This window comes from Tursiops truncatus, chromosome 3, assembly GCF_011762595.2.
Source record: "Tursiops truncatus isolate mTurTru1 chromosome 3, mTurTru1.mat.Y, whole genome shotgun sequence".
In the NCBI taxonomy this organism is placed as follows: Eukaryota; Metazoa; Chordata; class Mammalia; order Artiodactyla; family Delphinidae; genus Tursiops; species Tursiops truncatus.
This window is the reverse complement of record NC_047036.1, coordinates 169,508,627-169,529,886: the sequence shown is the minus strand read 5'-3', so window position 1 is coordinate 169,529,886 and position 21,260 is coordinate 169,508,627. Positions and strand designations below refer to the sequence as shown.

Below are 21,260 nucleotides of genomic sequence, written 5' to 3'. Positions count from 1 at the left end.
TTCTAGTATGTGCTTCTTGACCCGCTTTCGGGACGACAGGTGAGCCCTGGTTTTCCTCGAAGCCCCCTGGGCGTCCTGCCTTGAAAGGGAGCCCGGGAGCCCCTTTCTGTCACCCCCTCCCCTCTGGCGGGGGGGTGGAGGGCTTCCTTTGGCCTGAAGGAGATTGGGACGGAGGGAGGAGGGGGGCCCTTTTTGTGCACTTGGGCTGGGGGTGTGCTGCGTCCCTTCCCGGGGTGTGGGAACCCGGACGGCAGCCCCTCCAGGTGCCCCCTGGCGCGGGTCTCCGGGCCGGCAGGGTTGGGGCTGGGGGACGTGGGAGGGCAGCGCCCGGGCCGTGGAGGCTGGGAGGGCGCGGTGGGGGAGGGGGGAGGGGAGGGCGCGGTTGGGGGGGGAGGGGAGGGGGCGGGGCGCCTCAGGCCTTGGAGAAGGTGGCCGCGGCGCCGACGGGGCCCCCGGGGGCCGCGCCTGGCTCCTCGGCCCAGCGGTTCATGCAGCGGCGCCGCGCGTTCATGAAGAAATTGCTGACGGTGTTGAGCTCCAGGCCGAGCTGCTGCGAGATGGTGACCTGCATCTCCTTCGACGGCCGCTTGTTCTCCTTAAAGATGGCGATCAGCGTGCGCCGCTGCAGGTCGGTGAACACCAGGCGCTGCTTCTTGGGCTGCAGCGCGCGCTCCTTCTGCTGCTCCTGCTCCTTCCGCTTGCAGGCTGCGGGCGAGCGGGCGGGCGGGCGAGCGGGACGCAGCGCCACCGTGCGGCCGCACGGAAGAAGACAGGCCACGCGTCCCGGAGCGGAGAGACACGAGGAAACACAGAAATACGCGGGAAACGCGAGAGATGGAGGGAGAGACGACCCGGGGACAGGGCCAAAAGAGACAGGGAGACACAGAAAGAGGCCAGGAGGCAGCGAGTAGAGACCGCCAGTAATGGAAGGAAGGGGGGGGCAGACAGTCGTGGGCAGGAGACAGAGACAGAGGAGGCAGATGTGGAGGTGGGGAGAAACAGAAGGGGACACAGTGTGAGCACACCTCCACAGGCACGGGTCGCCACCCCTCCCGTCCCTCTTCTGCATGCTTGGCCCCCTCCCCAGCCTCATATCCCCAAACCCCTCCCCACCCCCCCAAGAATCCTGACCTCAAGAGCACCACTGGTGTTGGTGGCTTTCCGCCCTCCCTTCTGCAGCCCACACCTGGGGGGTGCTGGGGGAAATGACATGGAAACTCTACATGTGAGTTATTTGGCTCAGTGTAGACCTGGGTGGAAGAAGTGGTTAATTCACAGGTCCTTGGAGCTGTGTCACAAAGCCCAGTAACCTCCCCCCGGAATGACGGGGCAGGGGGGTTCTCAGAAGGGGGGTGACAGCCCACGCTTCCTTCCCTGGTGTCCTCTGGCGCCTGGCCAGCTCAGGGACCCTGAACCAGGCTCACATGGGCAACCACTGCCTGATTCTGATATCTGAGCCCCCACTCTGGCCTCCCCCCACCAGCAGACTGAGACTGAGGTTTGGCTCCCCTCGAGTCCCCAGAGGAACTTCTGGAGCTGGGAGGATCTAAGGGGGGTTGAGAGACCAACCCTCCCTCTCCCAGGGTCACCTGCACGGAGGACCGGGAAGGCTGCAGGAGGCTGCCCTGTGGTCGGTGGATGCTTGCAAAGGGGAAATGGCAACATCTCAGGGTGGTGGAGCTGGGCTGGAGCCTGTGGTCCTCCTCCTCCCTGCCCCAGCTCCAAAGCGGACCCCTCCCCTCAATGCCATGGGGGCCAGTGGGTGGAAAAGATGAGCTTCACCAGCCAGAGCAGGCTACTTCCCCCCGGGGGCTGCTGACATAAGCACAAACTCTATCAGAGTCTCAATTCCTCATCCACGTAGCAGTCAGGGGCAGTGGGTGGTGGACACCTGCCCTATCCTGCCTCCCTGCCAACCGCTTGCCCCAGCGACTCTGTCACCCCCATAGTGGCCGGTGGCACAGGCTGTACTAGCAGATCCCTGCTGCCAGGCCCAGTGGCCTGCTGGGACCACAAGCCAAGCTGGAATTTTTGGTTCCAGGACAGCCTGAACCCGATGACATGCCAGATCAATGTCCACACACGTCAGCAAAAATAAATGAATGTCCCCTGCACTGTGGCTCGTTTCTCGGGGACGACAGGTTCCCCTGTGTGACCTGACGCACCACGTCCCTCCCTGGCCCCCTCTGACCTGGAACACACACGGGGCTTCTGATTGGCTGTTTCAGGTTTCATGATTAAAGAAGAGTGATGATCAGAGGTTACTGGACATTTCAGAAAAGCCTCTAATGAAGGAGAGAGAGAAAAAGTGAGAAAAATGGCAGGAGGATTGGGGGATGACGCTCTCAGAAGAAACAGACAGGTCAGGCACTGTTATAAGTCAGATTCTTGGAGAGGTAAGAGAAAAATACTGTATCCATGAAACAGGACCATGAAAGGGGAAGACAATGCTTTTAGAATTTAAGTATATAATAGCTGGAATAAAGTCAATGTAAGAATTGGAACGTAGGGAATTCCTGGTGGTCCAGTGGTTAGGACTCGGCGCTTTCACTGCCAAGGGCCCGGGTTCAATCCCTGGTCGGGGAACTAAGATCCTGCAGGCCATGTGACTGGGCCAAAAAATTAAAAAAAAAAAAAGGATTGGAACATAAAGCAAATATCCCTGGAAATACAGGTGGACACAGAGATGGAAAATGAGGGAAAGGTGATAACAAAGTTAGAGGATGAATGTGCAGGTTTGTCATCGGAGCAAGAGCCCATCCAAAACTAGAGGAAGGGAAGCCCAAATAAATTATATATATATATATTTTTTTAAAATCCATGGCTGGAAGACATGAGAGTTCAGTTTAAAAGAGCCCATGAAATGCTCAGCTCAATGAATGAAAAATAATACACTCCCTGAGGTTCATCCTTGTGAAATGTCAGGGACCCAGGATGAAAAAGAAGATAAAATGTCCCAGAGAGGAAAGCCACATGCCATTTGGAGACCTAAGAATCAGAGTGGCTTTGGGCTTCTTGAAAACTGGGAGCCAGTGGAACAATGCCTTCAAAATTCTGAGGGAAAACTGTATTCAGCTAGAATTGTGTGACCGGCCAAACATAAGCATGAAGGTGGACTAAAGATATAGTCAGACATTCAAGGTCTCCAGAAGTTGACTTCTTTATACCCTTTTCTCAGAAAGCTACTAGAGGGTGTGTTCCATCAAAATGAGGAAGTAAATCAAAAAAGGAAGGTGCGAGAATCAGGAAATGTGATTCAACCTAGAGGAAAGGGAAAAGCGGTCCCCCAGATGAAGACGGGAGAGCCTGAAAGACAGCAGGACAAAGGCACCAAGGGCACGGAGGGCAGTCCCATTCAGGTCAGAGCAGAAGAACCAAGGGAAATGGAAATGTCCTAACATGCGTTGGTTTCGAACTTTGATGGAGGATGTGGGAAGAGTTCGTGATTGGCAACAATTAACTCCTGGAAAAACAAACAGCCGTGCAAGAAAGGAAAAGCAATCCTGGTACTGTATGAGGCAAAACCTAGGACATGAACAGTGTACCGGGCAGCCTTTTGTATACAAAACAGGGGAGTGAGAACATTTGTTCGTATTTTGTCTGCTTAAAGAAATGTTCGAAGGAAGCACAAGCAACTGCCTTGACCTCCCATCTCCTTGGAACCTGGCAAGCCTGTGAGACTCACGAGAGGAGGCCACATCCCCCACTCTTTCAAGGGAAAGCTGGGTCTCAGGCAGCAAGGCCAGGGAAGAGTCAAAACTCAACCAGGCCTTTACGTTCCAAAAGAGGCCTTTCTTGCCCTCCTGTTGCGATCATCAATTCATTCATTCACTCATGCATTCATTCATTCTCTTAGCAATTTTCTCATGAGTTCACTATGCATTTACACTAGGGACGGATATACAAATGCTCCTTTGTATCAATGCTCTAGCTTGCAAGAGCTTTGCATGTGCAGGGCCTTATAATTCCATAGGGCAGGAAGTTTCCTTCTTACTTACTCGGAGAAGGTAAGCCCCTCGCCCAAGTTCGCCCAGCAAGTCCTGGCAGGGGCAAGACAGCAGCCAGAGTTGACTGGCAGAGGGGAGGGAGGTAAGATGTGGGTCGCCTCTTTGCCCCCGGCCTCCCGCTTCTCCAACCCAGAGTCTAATGGGGGCCCCAGAGGCAGAGGCTGGGGGAGGGGCCGGGCGAAGCAGAGCGGTGAAAAAACTTCGCGTTTTGTCGATCGCAGCAAAAAGAGGCTCCGCTCGCCCCCCTTCCCAGCGTTCAATCTAATTACAGCTCCTCACAGCCTGGATCGATCCGGGCTCCAGTCGGAGCTGTTTACCTCGAGCAGCTTTTGTCACCGCTTCCCTCCCCCACAGACCCCGGCGGCGCCGGCCTGGAGGCCCCTGCCCCTGGCGGGGGTGTGAGTGCCAGCACGGGAGGTGCCCCAAAGCCCCCCAGCAGCGGGTCCTATCGCTGCCCTGCCCCTCATCAGTATCCCTCCCAGCGCCCAGCATCACCCGGGTCAGTCCTAATAACCAATGCACCCCTGGAGGCAGCCCCAGAAGGAGGAGAGGCCTGGGTATGGGCCCCTTTCACAGAAGTGAAAACCAAGGCTGCCAGAGGACCGGCCAGGGAGCAGGGCTGGGGAAGAGGAGCCCGGGGAGCAGCCTGGGATGTACTCATGGCACCAGCCAGCAGCCTCACACTGCCATGCCACGGCTGCGGCCACCTCTTCCACGATGATCTCCAGTGGGGACCGCCACTGTGGTGTACCTGCATCGCCTCCTCCACCTGCATCACTTCTCCCTCCATCACCTCCTCCACCACCCCCACCTCCTCCACCTCCATCACCTCTTCTGCCATCACCTCGTCTCCACCACCATCGGTGTCCATCTACCACCATCCCTTCCATCATCTGCATCAGTTCCACCACCAGCCCCTCCTCCTCCACCATTACCACCACCTGTACCACCACCACCTCTCTCCGCAGCCGAACTCCATCATCAACACCACCTCTGCTCTCATCACCTCCTCCACTTGCACCTCCACCACCGTCTCCTCCAAAATCCTCACCGACACCATCAAACCCCCTCCTAGAGTCCACCTTGTATGTGCCCAGCACAGGGGGACTCAGCCCAGGTTCCCCCACCAGGGCCACCCAGCCTGTGGTGGGGAGACAGGGAGTGGCCTCAGACACAGGCCCTCACCACCAACCATGGCTGCCGTGACAGTCAGCAGAGGAGGAGCCAGCTGGGCTGGCCTGTGGGATTGGTGTGGTGGGATGGCCTTCATACATGCTCTGGGACCCTGGGTGGGTCAGTTCCCTTGCAGGGCCTGCCTCAGTCTCCTCAGTGGCAAAATGGGACGTTCTGCCTCCTTCAAACATTTTTCAGGGCACATCAGCTGCCCCAGCCCTCCCCATCTCGCTCGGCCCCTGGTCCCCCACTGCCTCTCTGTTCTCACCTCCTCCTGCTGCCCCTCACTCAGCTCACTCCTCCGTGGCCACACTGGTCACATCCCCCGGGCACAGTGCAACCTCAGGGCCTTTGCACTGGCTGCCGCCTCTGCCTGCATCGCTCTTTTTTATTTATAAATATTTATTTATTTATTTGGCTGTGACAGCTCTTAGCTGTGGCACGTGGGATCTAGTTCCCTGACCAGGGATCGAACCTGGGCCCCATGCATTGCGAGCACAGAGTCTTAGCCACTGCGCCACCAGGGAAGTCACTGCCTGCGTTGCTCTTCCCACGTTTCTTCATTGTTCCCTTGCCTCCTTCCATTCTTCGCTCAAATCTCTTCTCTGTGAGGCCCACCCTGACCCCCCCCAATTTAATACTGCAACTTTCTCCCTCCTCTGCTTTTTTCTTTCTTTTTTCCACACCATTCTCCCACTCTATCCAGGGGTGCCACAGAGTGAGGGTTTTGGACCCAACTTTCTCTCCTGTCCACCCTCCCTGACCCCAGGGACTGAGAATCTGATACTTGGAGCTGCTGATTCCAAGATGCTCTGATCTTAAAGATGGTGGGGAAGGTGATGGAGATAGAAATGATTCAGGTGGAGGAGGGGATGCAGGTGCACCACAGTGGCGGCTACACCCCATCCTGTTTCCCTCATTGCTATCAGTCTTTTTGGAGTCCAGGGATGAGGAGGGTCTGGGGCTGGCTCCTGGGGGGGTCCCAGAAGCCCTGGAGGAGATCAAAGGAGATACAGAAGAGACCTTATTCCCAAATCAGCTGCCTCACGGGGAGCCCAGCAGGCGCTAACGGCAGGCTTTTCGGCTGGTCTGGCCCGCGGGACTCCAGGTAGGAGGGTGGGCCCTGTTGGTCCACGTTTTGGGTGGCGGCAATGGGAGGTGAGTTGGGGGGACCCTCAAGTTCCCTTTCATTTCAGACCCCTGGAGACTTGCTCCCATGGCACCTCTGTCCCTCCTGCCTTTCTACAAAGCTGCTTGCGTCCAGGGGCCCAAGAGGGCAGTCAGACCCGTCCCCACCGTGGATTACTGCGTGGTGACGGCCTCTGAGTCTCAGGTTCCTCAAATGGAAAATTGTCTTAATCATGATCTCTGCCTTACCAGGCTCTGAGAAGGGGTTTAGCCAGAAAAGTCTTGAATACGATGGTGGGGCTGGGATGAGGCTCCCAGCTCCCATATGGGGGCCCCGGGGAGGAGCTAGGCTCTGGGCCCCACTTGCAGGGCAGCCATGAAGTTTCTCCCCCTCTCAGGGCAGGCCTCAAGCCTCAGCACCTTCCCTAGAATCTTCCTGGAGGGGGGAGGGATGGAGAAAATGAGGTCTGGAGTAGGGAGCTGGGCTGCCTCAGCCAAAGAACTCCTAGACATCCCTCAAGGCCCAGCCCCAGTTGCCCTTGCCCCAGGAAACTCTTCCCCTCACCCTCAGCAGAACCCCAATTCTCTCCCCTAGGAGCCTTCTGGTGCCCAGCACAGAGTGGATCCACGGGAGGCTGCCGGCTGGCTGTGTTGTCCAATGCCTGACACCCCTGTGTGGGTGGTAGGGGACTCAGCCCAGACTGGAAGACCCTGCGCAGGGAGACCCGGTTGGTCACTGCCCTGGAGGGTCCGGTAAAGCAGGGGGACCCCAGGGAGGGCCCTCAGCAGGGAGCACCCTGTCCCCAGTCAGCCAGGGAGAAGCTGGGGCTGTGCAGCAGGAGGGGGAGGGCTGTGTCCCTGGATTCAGTCGCCCCTCAGTGGATGGAGAGGATCAGGTCCGCAGTGGAGGGAGCTAGAGTTGCACCTGTTCACCCCCATCATCACCTGACAGACACCCATCTCCTCCCCCCCTCCGTCTCCCCCTCCCCTCTGGCATCCTGCACCATCCTCCTCTCCTCCTCCAGAGGCCCACTGTGGTCTGGGTGGGTGACATGGCGGGATGAGTGCCCCTGCTGTGCCTGTCCTGGGCCATCCCTGGCCCCAGCCGGCTGAGCATGCGGGCGTCTGCCTGTCCCCCATCAGTTGGGTGTGCCCGCGTGGGGCTGCACAGGGCCTGGCCGGGTGGAAGGCGGCGTGTGCAGTGCGGCTTTGCTGTGTTGGAAGGGGTAGCCACACACCGCAGACCACACGCGTGTGAGGAACGGGTAAACTGGGAGGGTAGCCAGAGCCTTCGGTGCGATAGGCAGACAGGTGGGCAGCGGGTGGGGACCTGGGGGGCGGTGGGGGCAGAGGCTCAGAGGATGCGGCCGGTCCGTGGGCAGCGGCGGAAGACCCGGGGGCCAGCAGGCCTCAGCGTGACGTTTGCTTGCAGCTGGCCTCGGGGGTTGGGGACACAGCGTGGATGTCAGACAGAGGATGCAGTGTGAAGAATCAAGGGCGGAACGTGACTTGCTGGGTGTGACAGCCAGGGTGCGTGGCGCTGAGCCCACTGGGTCTGAGTCTACAGGACGTAGGATGGGCCGTGGAGACCCCCGGGGTGGCTCCTGTCTGTCTTCCGGCCTTGGGCCTGCTAGCTGCCCCACTGCCCTGCCCTTCCCCATCAGCGGGGACGCTGGGCCTGGGCTCCGGGGGCCGAGTGGCCCTGAGCACACAGTCTGTGGACACAGTTTTCCTGGTTTATAAAGCGGGCCCAGCGACCCCTGGTCCTGATGTCCCCATCTGTCCGTGGGGTTGGGGGTCCCAAGCAAAGCTGGCTCCACATGCGGGCCAGGGCGGACCCTGCAGCTGCTCACTCCTTCCCCCTCCCGCTTCACTCACACAGTTACCAAGCACCTCCTGTGTGCACTGTATGCAAGGTCCCACGGAGCCTCGATGTGGTGTGAAAATACTGTCACCCGAATAATCGCACAGATACAGGGAAACCGATGACTGACTGTTCCCAGACGGGGCTGCCAGCTGCCCCCGCTGTGCAGCTCGGGATGGAGGTGGGCATGGTTGGGCTATGGGTGGGGTAAGACATGAGCCCGGCTAGGGGGGAACAGATCTGGAAGAAGCCAGGTGGCATCAGGAGGGTGGCTCCCCCCACTGTGAAAGCCTGGGTCTGACAGGGGAGGACAGCAGCCAGACGGTGGCCCGAGAAGTGCTCATCCCTCTGTGTCACCCTCCGTGCAGTGTCAGAGCCACCGCGGAGCCACTCTCGCCTGCCCGCAGGGCCCCGGCCCCGTGTGCCGGTACCACCCCCTTCCCAGGATCTGTCTACCTGGGCACCGGGTGGTGGTGTGGGAGCGGGAGCCAGAGCCACTGTCCCGTTCCCTCCCCTCCGGCCACCTCCCGCGCTCAGCTCAGCTTCTCGGGGCAGACAATTCAATACGGAGCCAGGTCCCCGGCTGGGATGATGACCGGTTTCCTTGGCGACACGTCCCACCCCGGCCACCAGCTGCTCAGCCCCAGGTGTGGGCCACATTGATGCCACCACCCTAGTGGCTTGTCCCCACTGGGCTGAGCTGCCCTGAGCAGCCCCCGCTGGCCTCCCCTGGCCAGGGACAGTGAGTGACTTGCCCAAGGTCACACAGTGAGTCACTCGGAGGGGAGCCTGGAGCATATACAGCCTCCGACCTGCTTTATCCACACCCCGCACTCCTCAGGGCACCGGGAAGACGTTCCCATGGGTGGGGGGGAGGGGAGTCATCTCCAGGGAGACGGTGCTGAGCCAGGCCCCTGCCCTCAGATGTGGACCCCCTGGAAGCCTCAGCAGCCCCTCCTCTGTCTCCGATGCCTCACCACTCTCTGCCCCTCCACCCCTCCCCTGCCCGCCAGGTCCACCCCTCCCCCTCCCCCAGCCTCTGAACGCACCTTGGCTGTCACCCAGCCTCCCTCCCCACCCCCCTGCTTCCCCTGATGGGATTTTAATGGCCGCATTTTCAAATTAGTTCTGAGCCTTTCAAAGACTTATCAGGGAAATGAGCGTTTCCACCGGGTTCTGGGCTGCCCCTCCCGGGGGGTGGGGGGGGGGCGCTCCATCTGGTGGTTGCAACGCCTGGGGACGGGGGGACGGGGGTGTCCAGGGTCAGCTCTCACGCCTTGAGACCCGCCCCCCCATTCAGGCACTGGGGGCAAACCTCATCAGCGGGTGCACACAGAGCTTTTATTTTTTAAAAAAATGTTAAGAGTCGCAGCGGCTGACAGCTGTAAATGGATTTGAAAAAGATGACAGGAAAGGAACCTTCGGTGATAAGAAAAAGCATAGAGAAGCCAAAGCAGAAAAGGCCAGCGTGGGGGGGGGGGGACCCAGCATTTCAGTGACTGGGAAACTAAGCCACAGATAAACTCACAGGCAAAACTGTCGTGCTGCGCGTGCTCACTGCAGCCCTGGGGGCGACGACAAACCACCTGGAACTGTCCTAAATGTCCATTGGGCAGGGACGTGGTTGAAGACAGAAGGAAAGGGCCAAACAGAATACTATGCAGCAGGCAAAAATGCCTTCGAGGCTCTCTCTTTCCTGATGTGGATGTGCCGGCTGTCGGTGAAGCAAAAGCACAGCAGAACCGGTGTTTTTTAAAAAGAGGAAAAGGAAAAGGAAAAGGACGTGCATTATGGCTGCCGGATGAAGTGTAACCTCTCTTTCGGAGGAGCAATACGAACTGCGGTTTACAGAAAGGGGACTTGCTCCACTTAAATTTGGAACTTGGCGAATGTGTCCGCTGTGTGAAAAAAAATAATACAGCATTTTTTAAAGAACAGGGTGGGTAGACAGGAGGGAGGCGGAGGAAGCAAGCAGGGACTTTGCCGTTGCTCCGACGCGCGCAGGAGGCTTTTCTTTACGTGCTTCGTTCTCAGCCGGGCTGAGGATTCTAGTCTCCATTTGGGGAAACGGAGGTGCGCAGGGGAAGCGCCTTGTCCACAGTCCCGGGCCTGACCGCCGCCGCACGCATCCCTCCCCAAGCGCCCCGGCCCCCGCGCTGTGCTGTCTGCATTCCAGGAGCTGTGAGCTGTGACCCGACGTTCCGAGCGCACAGCCAAGCGCGCCAAGTCCGCCGCCGCCCTGGGTTGGGCCAGAGGGAGGCGAACCCAGAGGCGGCTCCCCACGGGTGGGATATGACTTCCCCCGGGGTAGGATGCGGGCACTTGTTGAGGGCGCGCCGGTGACCCTGAGGCTCGGAGGCCGCGGGTGTGCAGTGCAAGGGGCCGGGTCCTTACACTGGGCTGCGTGCGCCCATGTCCCTCCAGGCTGTGGAGGGCGGATGCACGCTAGATCCTTTTGGGTTTGTGAGATCCCACGTCCGCTGAGGACAGACGTGCGGAACGTGGCGGCCCCGGCTGCACTCCGCGGCTTTGCCGGCACTGCGGGGCGGCGTTGACCTGGTGGTGGAAACTGAAGCACCGACATCTTCCCTAGTGGGCGCGGATGCGCTAGGGTGCGTAGAAAAGCATGAACCCTGCTGTGCCCGCACCAGGTCCCCCATCACCTACCACCGTCACCGCGGGCGGACGTGACCCTCTCCCAACCCCCCCAGCTCTAGGGAGTGGGGTCCGGACCGCAGCTACCCGGAAGTGGATGGGTAGGAGAGGTGGCCCAGCGGCTCAGCTGGGGGCCCGTGAAAAATTCCCAGGCGCCAGCGAAGGTGTCGGGGGGACGGAAGTGGGTTCTTCCCTGCTCCCCCAGCACCGGGATGTGCCAGACCCCGACCGGAGGGCGGTGGGGGTCCTGGGCCGGAGTCTGCGCGCGCTTGCCGTAGTGTGGGTGTGGGCGTCTACACTTGTGTCCCGTCAGGATCTACACTTATATCCCCCGTTCCTTTGCATCTCCGCTTGCGTTCCCCGCGTGCAACTACACTGTGTCGCTGGCACTGGCATGTCTACACTCCCGTCCCCTCTCTCCAGAGGCCCGCGCCGGCCATGGGCGCCTCTCCTTGTCCGTTTCCACCTGCTGCCAATTTGTGGCTTTACGCGTGTGACTCTAGGTCTAAGCCCCCGGCCTACCCCACATCTGTCCATAGGGCAAGACACCAGCAGCAGGAGAGTCCCCCCTTTTCCTAGCCCCACCACGTCCACACCTACTTGGCAGAGGGGAAACCGAGGCTGCAGGTGTCCCTGGACTGCCCAAGGTCAGGTGGGTCACCCAGGCTGCCCCTGGCTCCCGGCCAGCCTCTTCCCTCCCCCACGAGCACAGCCTTCCTTATTGATCAAGGGCCATATTTAATTAAACACTTGATTCAAACCAGCCTGAGCTCCCCTGGTTCAGCTGAGCTCGCTGCTACGTACAAAGACTCCAGCCGCAGGGGTCCAGCCTCCATCCTTACAGCAGCTCTGGCTTCCCACCTCCCAGCCTTTGTCCTTGGTGGTTCCACCTGCATTGACGCAGGACAGAAGGTTAGGGCCGTGGAAGGAAGTTTCCTCTACTTCTGGGCCCTTGGGAGCCACGAGGCACGGTACTAAGCAGAAGAACGATGAGCTCTGACTTACTGTAAGAAGCCCCCTCCAGCTTTGGAGTGAGGACATCAGGGGAGGGAGTGGAGCCTGGAGACCAGCAAAGAGGAGGCAGCGGCCAGAGATGGGTTGCTCAGACTAGAGTGGTGATGGTTGATAGGGAGGGAGTTTAGGGAGAATGGCTGGGTCTTGGTTAGTCCTAGGATTTTCAGGTAAGGGGACTGCAGAATAAAGGAGCCAAAGCCCAGCTCCAACCCCTCACCCGGGAGATTCCTCTGTGTGCTTCTCTGTGACGTGGGAACGACCATCCTTGTCTCTCAGGCAGGAAGGTACTATCGGGACTGGGGTCCAAGGAGGGCTGGACCTCCAGTTCAGGGCCCAGGTTCCCCCTGAGGGCTGGCAGCCAGGAGGGGGCAGTTCACCAGGAAAAGCAGAAGCGGGTGGCTCTGAGTGCAGCAGGAGGACCCATCCCCAGGGTCTCTGGTGGTCCCTGAGGGGACTCTCATGGGTCCGTGATCCTGTCCAACTCTGAGTCGGAAGGACAAGTGCAGGCCTGCCCTCCCGGCCCAAGGGTCACCCAAGCGGTTTGTAAAGTGGACCTTGACACGACCTTGAGAGCCTCCCTCCTGTCCCTGGCCTCAGTCCACTGAGCTCCCCTCCCAGCCTTTGTCTCTGCCGGGCCACCTGCCCGGAATGTCCCCCCGTCTCTGAGGGAGGTGGGAGCCTGAGCATCTCAGGCCCCATTTACTAAAGGCTCTGAGTCACCCTGAGTGCGCAGCACTGGCAAGCACCCTTCTTTCAGCCTTGGCTTGCTGGTCTGTAAAGTGGGCTCAACACCCAAACTGGCTTAAAAGGTCCCTCCTTTGTGGTGGGTGAACCGAGGGGGAGGGGGAGGGCTTCCGGGCATCCCAGCCCGCCCCCTCCCCATCTGACAACCTACCCCTCTCCTCTCCCTCCCCCTCTGCGTGGAAATGAAAGCCAGAATCAGTGAACCTGGGCAGGGTGCTGGTGCCGCCCCACTTGGGTCTTGTGGTCTAGAAGGAGAGACTGGTTTGGGGGACCCAAGACATCATGCACAGCCCCTCATGGCCCTGGCACACACAGCCCCGGACAGTATCCCCCCACTCCCTGCTTCCCTGAGGAGGCCTGCAGTGTCCCCTCCAGGTCCCAGACCCCTTCTGGCTCCCCTTCCCCACTCTCTGTGGGTCCCACAAAGCACAGGCTGCCAGGGATGACCCAGGTCCTCCCTACAGACAAGGAGATGTGGGTTGAGTGGGTGATTAAGCAATGGGGCCTCAGGGTACAGGGTCTGTGAATACATCCTGAGGGGCTCTGGGGGGGGCGGGGTTGATAAGAAAAACCTCAACAAATACCTTGGAGGTGGTATCTGATTCTGTCCATTTCTCAGATGAGGAAACTGAGACTCAGACCCTCACCCAAGATCAGTCAGTGACTGAGCCCGGGTGAGGCCAGGTCTCCGAATTCTCTACTGGGGTGGCTTTCTGGAGGGGTTTGCAAGAGGTGTGGACCCTTGTGGGTGGATCAAGGTCAGGTTTTACTGAAGGTACATTGGTCTTTGCAGGGGTGGGGGGATGGGGGGAGGGGAGAGGGGGTGGAGAGTGCTTGCGGGGGGGATGGATAGTGTCCCTCCAAGTGGGACTCTGGAATTGGACCTTGTGGGCTGAGTCTCTTCTTCTCTTCCCATTCAACACCTGTCCGGGATGGTGGCTGCAGAATGGGGGGAGGGGTGGGGGAAAAGCCTGTCCTAGCCTGGAGGGGGGCAGCTGGTGTGCCTTTCCCCTTTCCATCACCATCCCTTCCAGACTCCAGGCCCCTGGCCACCGCACTGCAAAGCCACCGCCAACCCTGACATCTGCCCTCACCGTGCCCACCCCCTGTCACCTCCGGAAATGGCTCCCTCTCTGCCTCAGTTTCCCCCACGGCCGGTCTCCCACAGCCTTCAGGGATTCTGGGTCTGGGGCTCATCGGCAGGCGAGAAGGAGGAGGAGAAGGCCCTTCTTTCAATCGCCACCATCTGATATTTTATATATATTTTCTGATCAGTTACAAAAAATACTTTTCCTCCGGAGTTGCAATTTAAACAATATTTGAAGACGGCCGAAGTTATCGACCCGGCGACGGTGATGAATTAGAGACGGTAATTCGAATTCATCGACCGCCCCGCCCCCGCGGAGTCCGCCAGCCCCTCCCCCAGCCCCTCTCCCGTAATTACTGTTTGAGACAGAGTCGGGGAGGGCTTCGAAGAGGCGGCGGCTCCGAAGCTGTGGGAATCTGAGGATCCTGGGGTGGAGTACGGCTAGTCACCCCCCCCCCCCACCATGGCAGTGGGGTTGGGGGGGATGCAGGATGGGCCATCCCCAGAATGTCAGAGCCAGAGCCTGGCTCCCCCAATGCACACACATTGTACAGGGGGGTAAACTGAGTCACAAAGAACAGGCAGGCCTGGCGGCAACGGAGTGGGGGACCCTCAGGTCTACCTGGCCAGATTTCTTGGGTGCTTCAGAGAAACAAAGAAACTGCTCTTCCCTCCTAAGCCCCAGAGTCGGGAAGGAGAGAGGCGGGGGAGCTGGGAGGTGACAGGGTCCAGGCTAGTGGAACCCAGCAGCCGGGCAGCCGCTGGGACCTCTCCACTCCCCTTTCCAGTCTCTCCTTTTCTGTCTCTTTGACTTTCTCGCTTCTTTTTTTTTTTTTTTTTTGCCACTCTCTGTCCTTCCTTACCTATCTCTCTTTCTCTCTGTCTCTCCGTGTGTCTTTCTCCCTCCTGGTCCAGCGCAAGGACGGGACTACCTGACGGGAGGTCCGGAGCAGCTCGGCCAAGAGGCGAGGCCGGAGGCGGGCCAGCGCGAGGGGGTGGGACTGGGGCGCGGAGCTGCAGGGTCCCGGGATGGGGCGGGGAGGAGGGAGGGCGGCGGTGAGTACTCCCTGCCGGGGTTGGACTGTGCGGGTCTGGGCGCCGGGAGGTGCTTTTGGCTGTCGCTTGCGGGTCGGCGCGTTGCGGAGGGATGTGCCCCGCCTCCCCCACCAGCCGCTGCGATTTGCCGCCACTTAACCGCTTTTCATTCGCGCAGCGACCGGAACTAAAGGCCTCTCGGCCGGTCGGTGCTTAATTACCCCGGCCCGGCCACCGCTGACATCCTAAGGCCAGCCCCGCGCTGTGGACGGGGTCCTGAACGCGCTAGAGGTGTGGCGGGGGCCCAGGGCCGGGCGCGCGGACCAGGTGGACGGGGGTGGGGTGGGGTGGGGTGGGTGGGTCACGCGTAGGCAGCGGCCTGGAGGAGCCGGGGACAGGCCGGGTGTCGCGGCTCAATGTCGCCTGGACCTGAGCATGTGCCAGGTCCTGTGCTCATCCTCTCCATTCACCCCACGTACCCCTGAGACGGCCACTATTCTGACTCCCACTTCGAAAGGGGAAACCGAGGCTCAGAGAGGTGAGGCGTCTGACTGCCGCCGCAGAAGCCAGGGAGGCCCGGCTGGGATGCAAACGCAGCCTCAGTTTCCCCTGCCCTCCCCGCACTGACACCGACTCTGGGAGCTGGTGCCCTGCTGGCTGGCACTGATCCCTCACAGCAGGCACCCGCCACAGGGACTTCTCACCTGAGGCTTGTCGTTCTAAGACGCCCTGGCCAATCTGTTGGGTGGCCCCGAAGTGTGCCACTCACATACCACAAAGAGGTCCAGTTAGTTAAATGACAGTGACGGTGGAAAAAAATGGAAAGTGGTGTGTCCTTTGGGTACACACATGTCAGACACGATGTCCCCAAAATACACGCGCCGGGGAGGAGGCCGAAGGTGGCCAGTGTACAGTAAGTCAAACCTCACAAGTGACCCCATTCGCTGGGGGCTGCTTAGTACCTACAGCGTCAGAGCCATGCCCTTGACCTGCTCCCTGATCACCTGCTTCACACACGGCACGCTGTGGCTGTGTGTTGGTGTGACTGAGTGTCCCCCGTGAGCACACCTGTGTCACTGCATGTGTCATGAGCAGTGGGTACTGCCCTTACACACAAGACCCTCCAGGTTCCTGATGCCATTTCTAACATTTCACGGCCACCTTCCCACGCACTTGGTTACCTGCCACATCAAAGGAGGATTTAGTCCCCAATGTGGAGAATCTAGGAAGCCTATCCGGGGCTCAGGCAGTCACCTTGTTCTGCAGAAGGGGCAACTGAGGCCCGCGTGTGGGTGCAAGTCCCCCAGGTTGTCCAGGACGCCTAGGGGGAGGGGAGCAACGAACACCGACCCCTCTCCATCCCCCAATGGCACCCCCTCTTCCCCAGCCCCCCTGCCCGGCCCTTCACAGCCAAGTGCCTCCCTGCCTCCCCGCTTACGGGGTGCCTGGTTTGAGCCCCAGTCCACTCCATCCAGCCCCACTCGCCCCTGTGCGCAGAGAAGCGATCGATCAGGCGCCCGGGGCCGCTATTGTCCCCGCTGCTGGGGCAGCTGCAGCCCCTCCCCAGAGTGGCCAGGAAAAGACTCCCCCCCACCCAAGCCAGGCCACCGTGGTGAGAGTGGGGGCTCTCTCCTGCACCCCACCACGCACACCCAGGAGAAGTGGTCCTGGCCGCCGGCTCTCTGGGGGCAGGTGTGGACCCAGCTGTTGTCAGCTGGGAGGGAGGAGGGAGCGAGGGGAGGATGAGCATCAGTGTGAGTGAGACACGGAGACAGAGGCAGAGAGAGGTAGAGAGGGAGCGGGACAGAGAGAAGGAGAAAGAATGAGACCAGGAGGAAAACGGAGACAGAGCAAAAAAAATAGATCCCAGTTCGCCCGACAGAGAGAGAAGTGGAAGCGAGAGAAACACAAAACGGAAAAGAGAGGCCAGTGGGGTGCGCGCACCCTAGCCAGGAGCAAACGCGTGGGGCGGGCGGCCGGCTGGGGTGTAAAGGCCTCCGCGCCGCGCGGGCCGAGGGTCCCCCGGGCTGCCCCTCCCCCGCCCGTTCTCGGGTGACCTTTGCTAGCGGCCGGAGAGGGGGAGGGGGCTATCGATCGCAGAGGCCCAGCTACAAAGAAGCGCGCGCTGGGGCCGGGGGCTGAGCGCGGGCCCGGCCCTGGCTGCTAAGGTTCTGGCACCCGGTGCACGGTCCCGGCGCTCTGCCCCGGGGCTGGAGGCGCAGCGAGGGATCGTTTGGGAGGAGGGGAGTGGCACCCCGAGCTGAAAGCGGCGGCGCGTCTTGGGCACCCACCCCCTAAAACACACACGCACACATCACACACACAATGAGCGACCCTGCTGGCAGCTTGGGGATCCTCCAGCAGTCTAAAAAGGGTCCAGGAACCCCCTCCCAGTTCCCGGAGGGGCTGGGCGGGAGTCTACGGGAGGGACGGCGGCACAATCCTTTTCCCCCTTTTGCTGACGGAACTGACGGGCAGGGGCGCAGATCACGCTCTAGCCTCCTGCAGGGGGGTCCAGAGTGGGGGGGCGGGGCGCAAGGCCGCCGACTGGGGAGGGAGCCGGGGCTCTCCGCTGCCGCACTGCTTGGTGCTGGGGAGCCCCGAGCCGGACCCCTAGGGTCGGGCGGTACGCGCCGCGCTCCTACCTGCGAGGCGCAGCGCCGACATGCGCTGGAACTCGGGCTCCTGCAGCCACTTCCACATCCTGCGGAAGGTCTCGCGGCCCGACTTGAGCTTGCTCCAGGGCTTGGGGTTGCGCAGCAGGTCGGAGAGCGTGCCCTGCGAGCGGCACAGGATGCGCTGCGCGAAGATGGCCTGCGGGATGCTGTAGCGCTTCAGCTCCGCCGTGATGCGCTGCGCCACCTCCTTGGTGTTGATCTCCTCGGCCGCCGCGCCCGCCCCGGGGCCGCCGCCTCCCGCGGCCGGGCCGCTGCCGCCGGAGTGAGGCCCGTGCGCTCCGGCCGCCGCCAGCCCGTCCAGCGGCGCCAGCAGCCCCCCGGTGCTCCCGGCGCCCGAACTGCTGCCGCCGCCGCCTCCGGGCAGCCCGCGGGCCAGCGCGTCCTCCGCGCGACCCAGCAGCGCGGCGTGAGGCTCGAAGGCGGCGGGCGGCAGCAGCTTGTCCCCCGCCAGGTGGCCCGGCGCGCCATAGGCTGCCAGCGGCGGCGGCGGCGGCGGCGGCGGCGGCGGGGGCTGAGGGGCGCCGTGCAGCGCGGGCGGCAGTGCGTTGGGCAGCGGCGAGAGCGGCGACCCCATGGCGGGCAGCTCCTTGCCGTAGGGCCCGTAGAGGTGGCCCATGGAGGCGAGCGCCGCGCGCTCGTCGCGCATGAGGGTGAAGCTGCCGCTCACGCTGGCCGCCAGGCGCTGCGGCGGGGGCGGCGGGGGCGGCGCGGCCGCCGGGTGCGGGTGCGAGTGGGGGTGGCCGCCGTGCGCCCCGGCTACGGCCGCGGCCGCCGCGTGCTGGTGGAACTTGTCAGCCACGGCCGCGAGCGGGGGCAGGTGCTGCAGGGGCGTGAGCGTCGTGTAGGTGCCGCCCAGGCCGGGGGCCTCGCAGGCCATGCCCATGGCCGGGTGCAGCGGGCCCGCCAGCTCCCCGCGGAAGTCGGCGCCGCCGGCCGCGCCGCTCGAGCCGCCCGCGCCCCCGGCGCCCCCGGCGGCGCTGCCGCCGCCGCCGTCCAGCAGGCTCGCCATGCCGGCCACCAGGCCGGGGCGCCCGGGCGCCACCAGGCCGCGGTGCGGCGCCGCCGCCGAGCGCGCGTGGCTCGGGCTCAGCAGCTCTCCCGCCTGCGCATGGGCCACGCCGTGCAGGCCCCCCAGGCTCTCCAGGCTCAGCTCCATGCTCGGCCGCCGCGCGCGGGCCCCTCGCCGGCTCGGCCGCCCGCCCGCCGCGCGCGCTCCTTGGCGCCGGCCCGGCGCGCTCAAGGCCGACGCATGGCCCCCGCCCGCTCCCCGGTGGCTGCGCGCGAGGCTGCCCGGCTGAGCGGCGCACGGCCCGGCCCGGCTGCGAGCGCGGCCACCAGGATGTGGCGGGGGAGCGGCCGCCGGCGCCCGGGCCCGGGTCTGACGTCAGTGCCCCCGCCCACCGGCTCCCCTCGCCGCCACCTCCCGCCGCCTTGCTCTCCGCCCGCCCCGGCCCCTTTCAGCGCCAGGCAGGCCGGAGTGGGCCAGACTCCGGGCTTCTGGGGTCCCCTGCCTCTGTCTCCGCCGTGCCCCCTGGGGACTGGTCGTACCCGGGGACAGTGGGCGCGGGTCGAGGACAGACTGCCGAGGTGAGACTGGGGACCTTGTCTCTGGGTCTCTGATTCCCTGTCTCTCCCGAGGGTCGTGAAGGTTACTTTCCTACCTGGCACCTATGAGTCCATCTTTAGGGAGTGCGCAGGAGCGTGGCTGAGTGGAGGTCTGTGATCGTGCGCCCCCCGACCCACACAGACCCCCCCAGGAGGTGGTCCCTCTGCTCGCTCACCTCCCTCTATCTCAGCACAGGTAGGGAGTCACAGCCCCCCACAAAGGTCTCTCTGGAGCGAGTGTGCTGAAAGGGGGTCCTCAGGCTGGGTCACGGCCTGTGCCTCCCAAGTGTCTGGATCTGCCCCCATGTGTGGGCACCTGGGCCTCAGTTTCCCCAGCTGTATAATGGAGCGCCTGGCCTCAGGGGTGCCCAAGGCACCTCCCACTTCCAGGTCCTTCTAGTTTCCTTCATCTCCAGCGTGGGAGTGGCTTGGGGGTGACTCTTGAAGAACCCCTCTCCCCCTCCAGATCAGGCAGGCTGAAGGCACATCCTCCCAGCTTCCCACAAAGCCCCGGTCCAGCTCCACGCTCTCCCTGGGGTTTCTCCTATTTTTTTTTTTTTTTTTTTGCAGTACACGGGCCTCTCACTGTTGTGGCCTCTCCCGTTGCGGAGCACAGGCTCCAGACGCGCAGGCTCAGCGGCCATGGCTCATGGGCCCAGCCGCTCTGTGGCATGTGGGATCTTCCCGGACCGGGTCACGAACCCGCGCCCCCTGCATCGGCAGGCGGACTCTCAACCACTGCGCCACCAGGGAAGCCCCGCTTTTAGGGGGGAGCGAGGGTGATCCTTTTCCTCACCACGTGGAGACAGGTGAGGCCCAGGGATCTCTGGGAACTGGGATAAATGAGGGGGCCTCCCACACTCAGAGACACCCCCCCAAGGTGATCCCTCTATTGGAATAAGATGCAGATCAGGGAGGGGAGTCTGGAGTGGCCAAGCCAGGCCCCAAGGGGTGTCCCCATCTGAAGGCCAGAGTGTGGGCTGAGGAGGGACTCGCCAAACCGGCCCCACCCCTTCTTCCTTCCCCGTACATCTGCCCCAGGGGGAAACCTTTGCCTTTTCCAGAATGGGGAGGGGAAGGGTAGAGCTAGTAAGCCCTCTGCTAGGGTACCCCGGGAACCCCCACCTCGAGGGGAGGACTAGGGCTCTAATCTGCGGGCAGAGGGAGGGGAAGACCCCATCAGCGAGCTAGCCCCCCCCCCCCGCCGCAGACCATTGGGGCAGCCCCTCCCTCACCACCTTCAACAGGATTCCCGCCCCTGTAGACGCGGCTACGCACTGGAGGTTTGATTCTCTGAACTGCCACTGGGCTTGGACCCTGTGCCAGGGCCCTTTCTGTGTCTGTTTCCCCTTCTCTGACGGGGAGGAGGGTGCCTTCCTGCCTGCCCCAGCTGAGAGCCCGGGGCACATCTGTGTTTTCCATCATAGCGGGAGAGGGAGGTGGGGGTCTCTGAGTGTGAGGGAGCTGGGGAACCAGGATGAGCTGACCCCCAGCTTTGGAGAATCGGACAGTAGAATGGCCTGGGGTGGGATAGGGCTACAAGGGACCCCTCTTCGTGCCTTGTGCTCAGGACTTAGCATTTAGCGGCTGCCTACGCTGTACCAGGCACACACACTCTTCCCCGAGCCCCAAGGGGAAGTTGCACGGCTGCTTTGCTTCTGCCTCCTGTCCAAGGTAGACTGTAGCACTGATTGTTCCGGCATTCTTCCCAAGGGCCAACACTGCCCGCAGGTCCAGGTCCATGACGTTTTCAATTCAGGACTTATATACAATTTCAGGTTATAGATCAGTACACCCATATTCCAGGTAGGAAAACAGAGGTGGCAGAGATGGGCAGGTCTGGACAAGTGAATATCCCCCTCCCCATGGAGATTCCAAGTCTGGGAGGTTGGGTTCTGGCTGTGCGGGGCTCCAGCCCCCCGCCCCCCCATCTCACTCGCCAACAATCACAGATAATTAAAAATAATCGTGGGATCTAAAAATCAATCAGCCTTCATAAAATGATCGCATCCCAGGCCCAACAAGCGCAGATCAGGCGGGTGCGGGGGGGGGGGGTCTCTATGGGTGGGAAAGCTAAGGTGGAAGGAAGTGCTCCCAAAGTCAACCAAGGGGTGCTCTGTGGGGGTCAGGGCCATGCAGCCTTTTACCTCCATCTTTATATAAATATTTCCTCCAGCTTCTCACTTTCACTTTTATAACAAGCATGTGTGCCTTTTCTAACGGGGAAAGCGTCCATTTTGAAAGAGGGAGACCAGCAGCTTTGAGATGAA

General features: G+C 61.6%; 1 protein-coding gene across 1 annotated transcript; it reads right to left on the bottom strand.

Moving 5' to 3' along the window:
* Positions 1 to 412: 412 nt before the first annotated feature.
* On the bottom strand, positions 413 to 18,541 carry ONECUT3 (one cut homeobox 3). Its single transcript, XM_033855185.1, has 2 exons — positions 17,353 to 18,541; positions 413 to 705 (listed from the first exon to the last, which is right to left on the bottom strand). The coding sequence occupies exons 1-2, from the start codon at positions 18,539 to 18,541 to the stop codon at positions 413 to 415; spliced, it is 1,482 nt and encodes a 493-aa protein (XP_033711076.1).
* Positions 18,542 to 21,260: the final 2,719 nt, after the last annotated feature.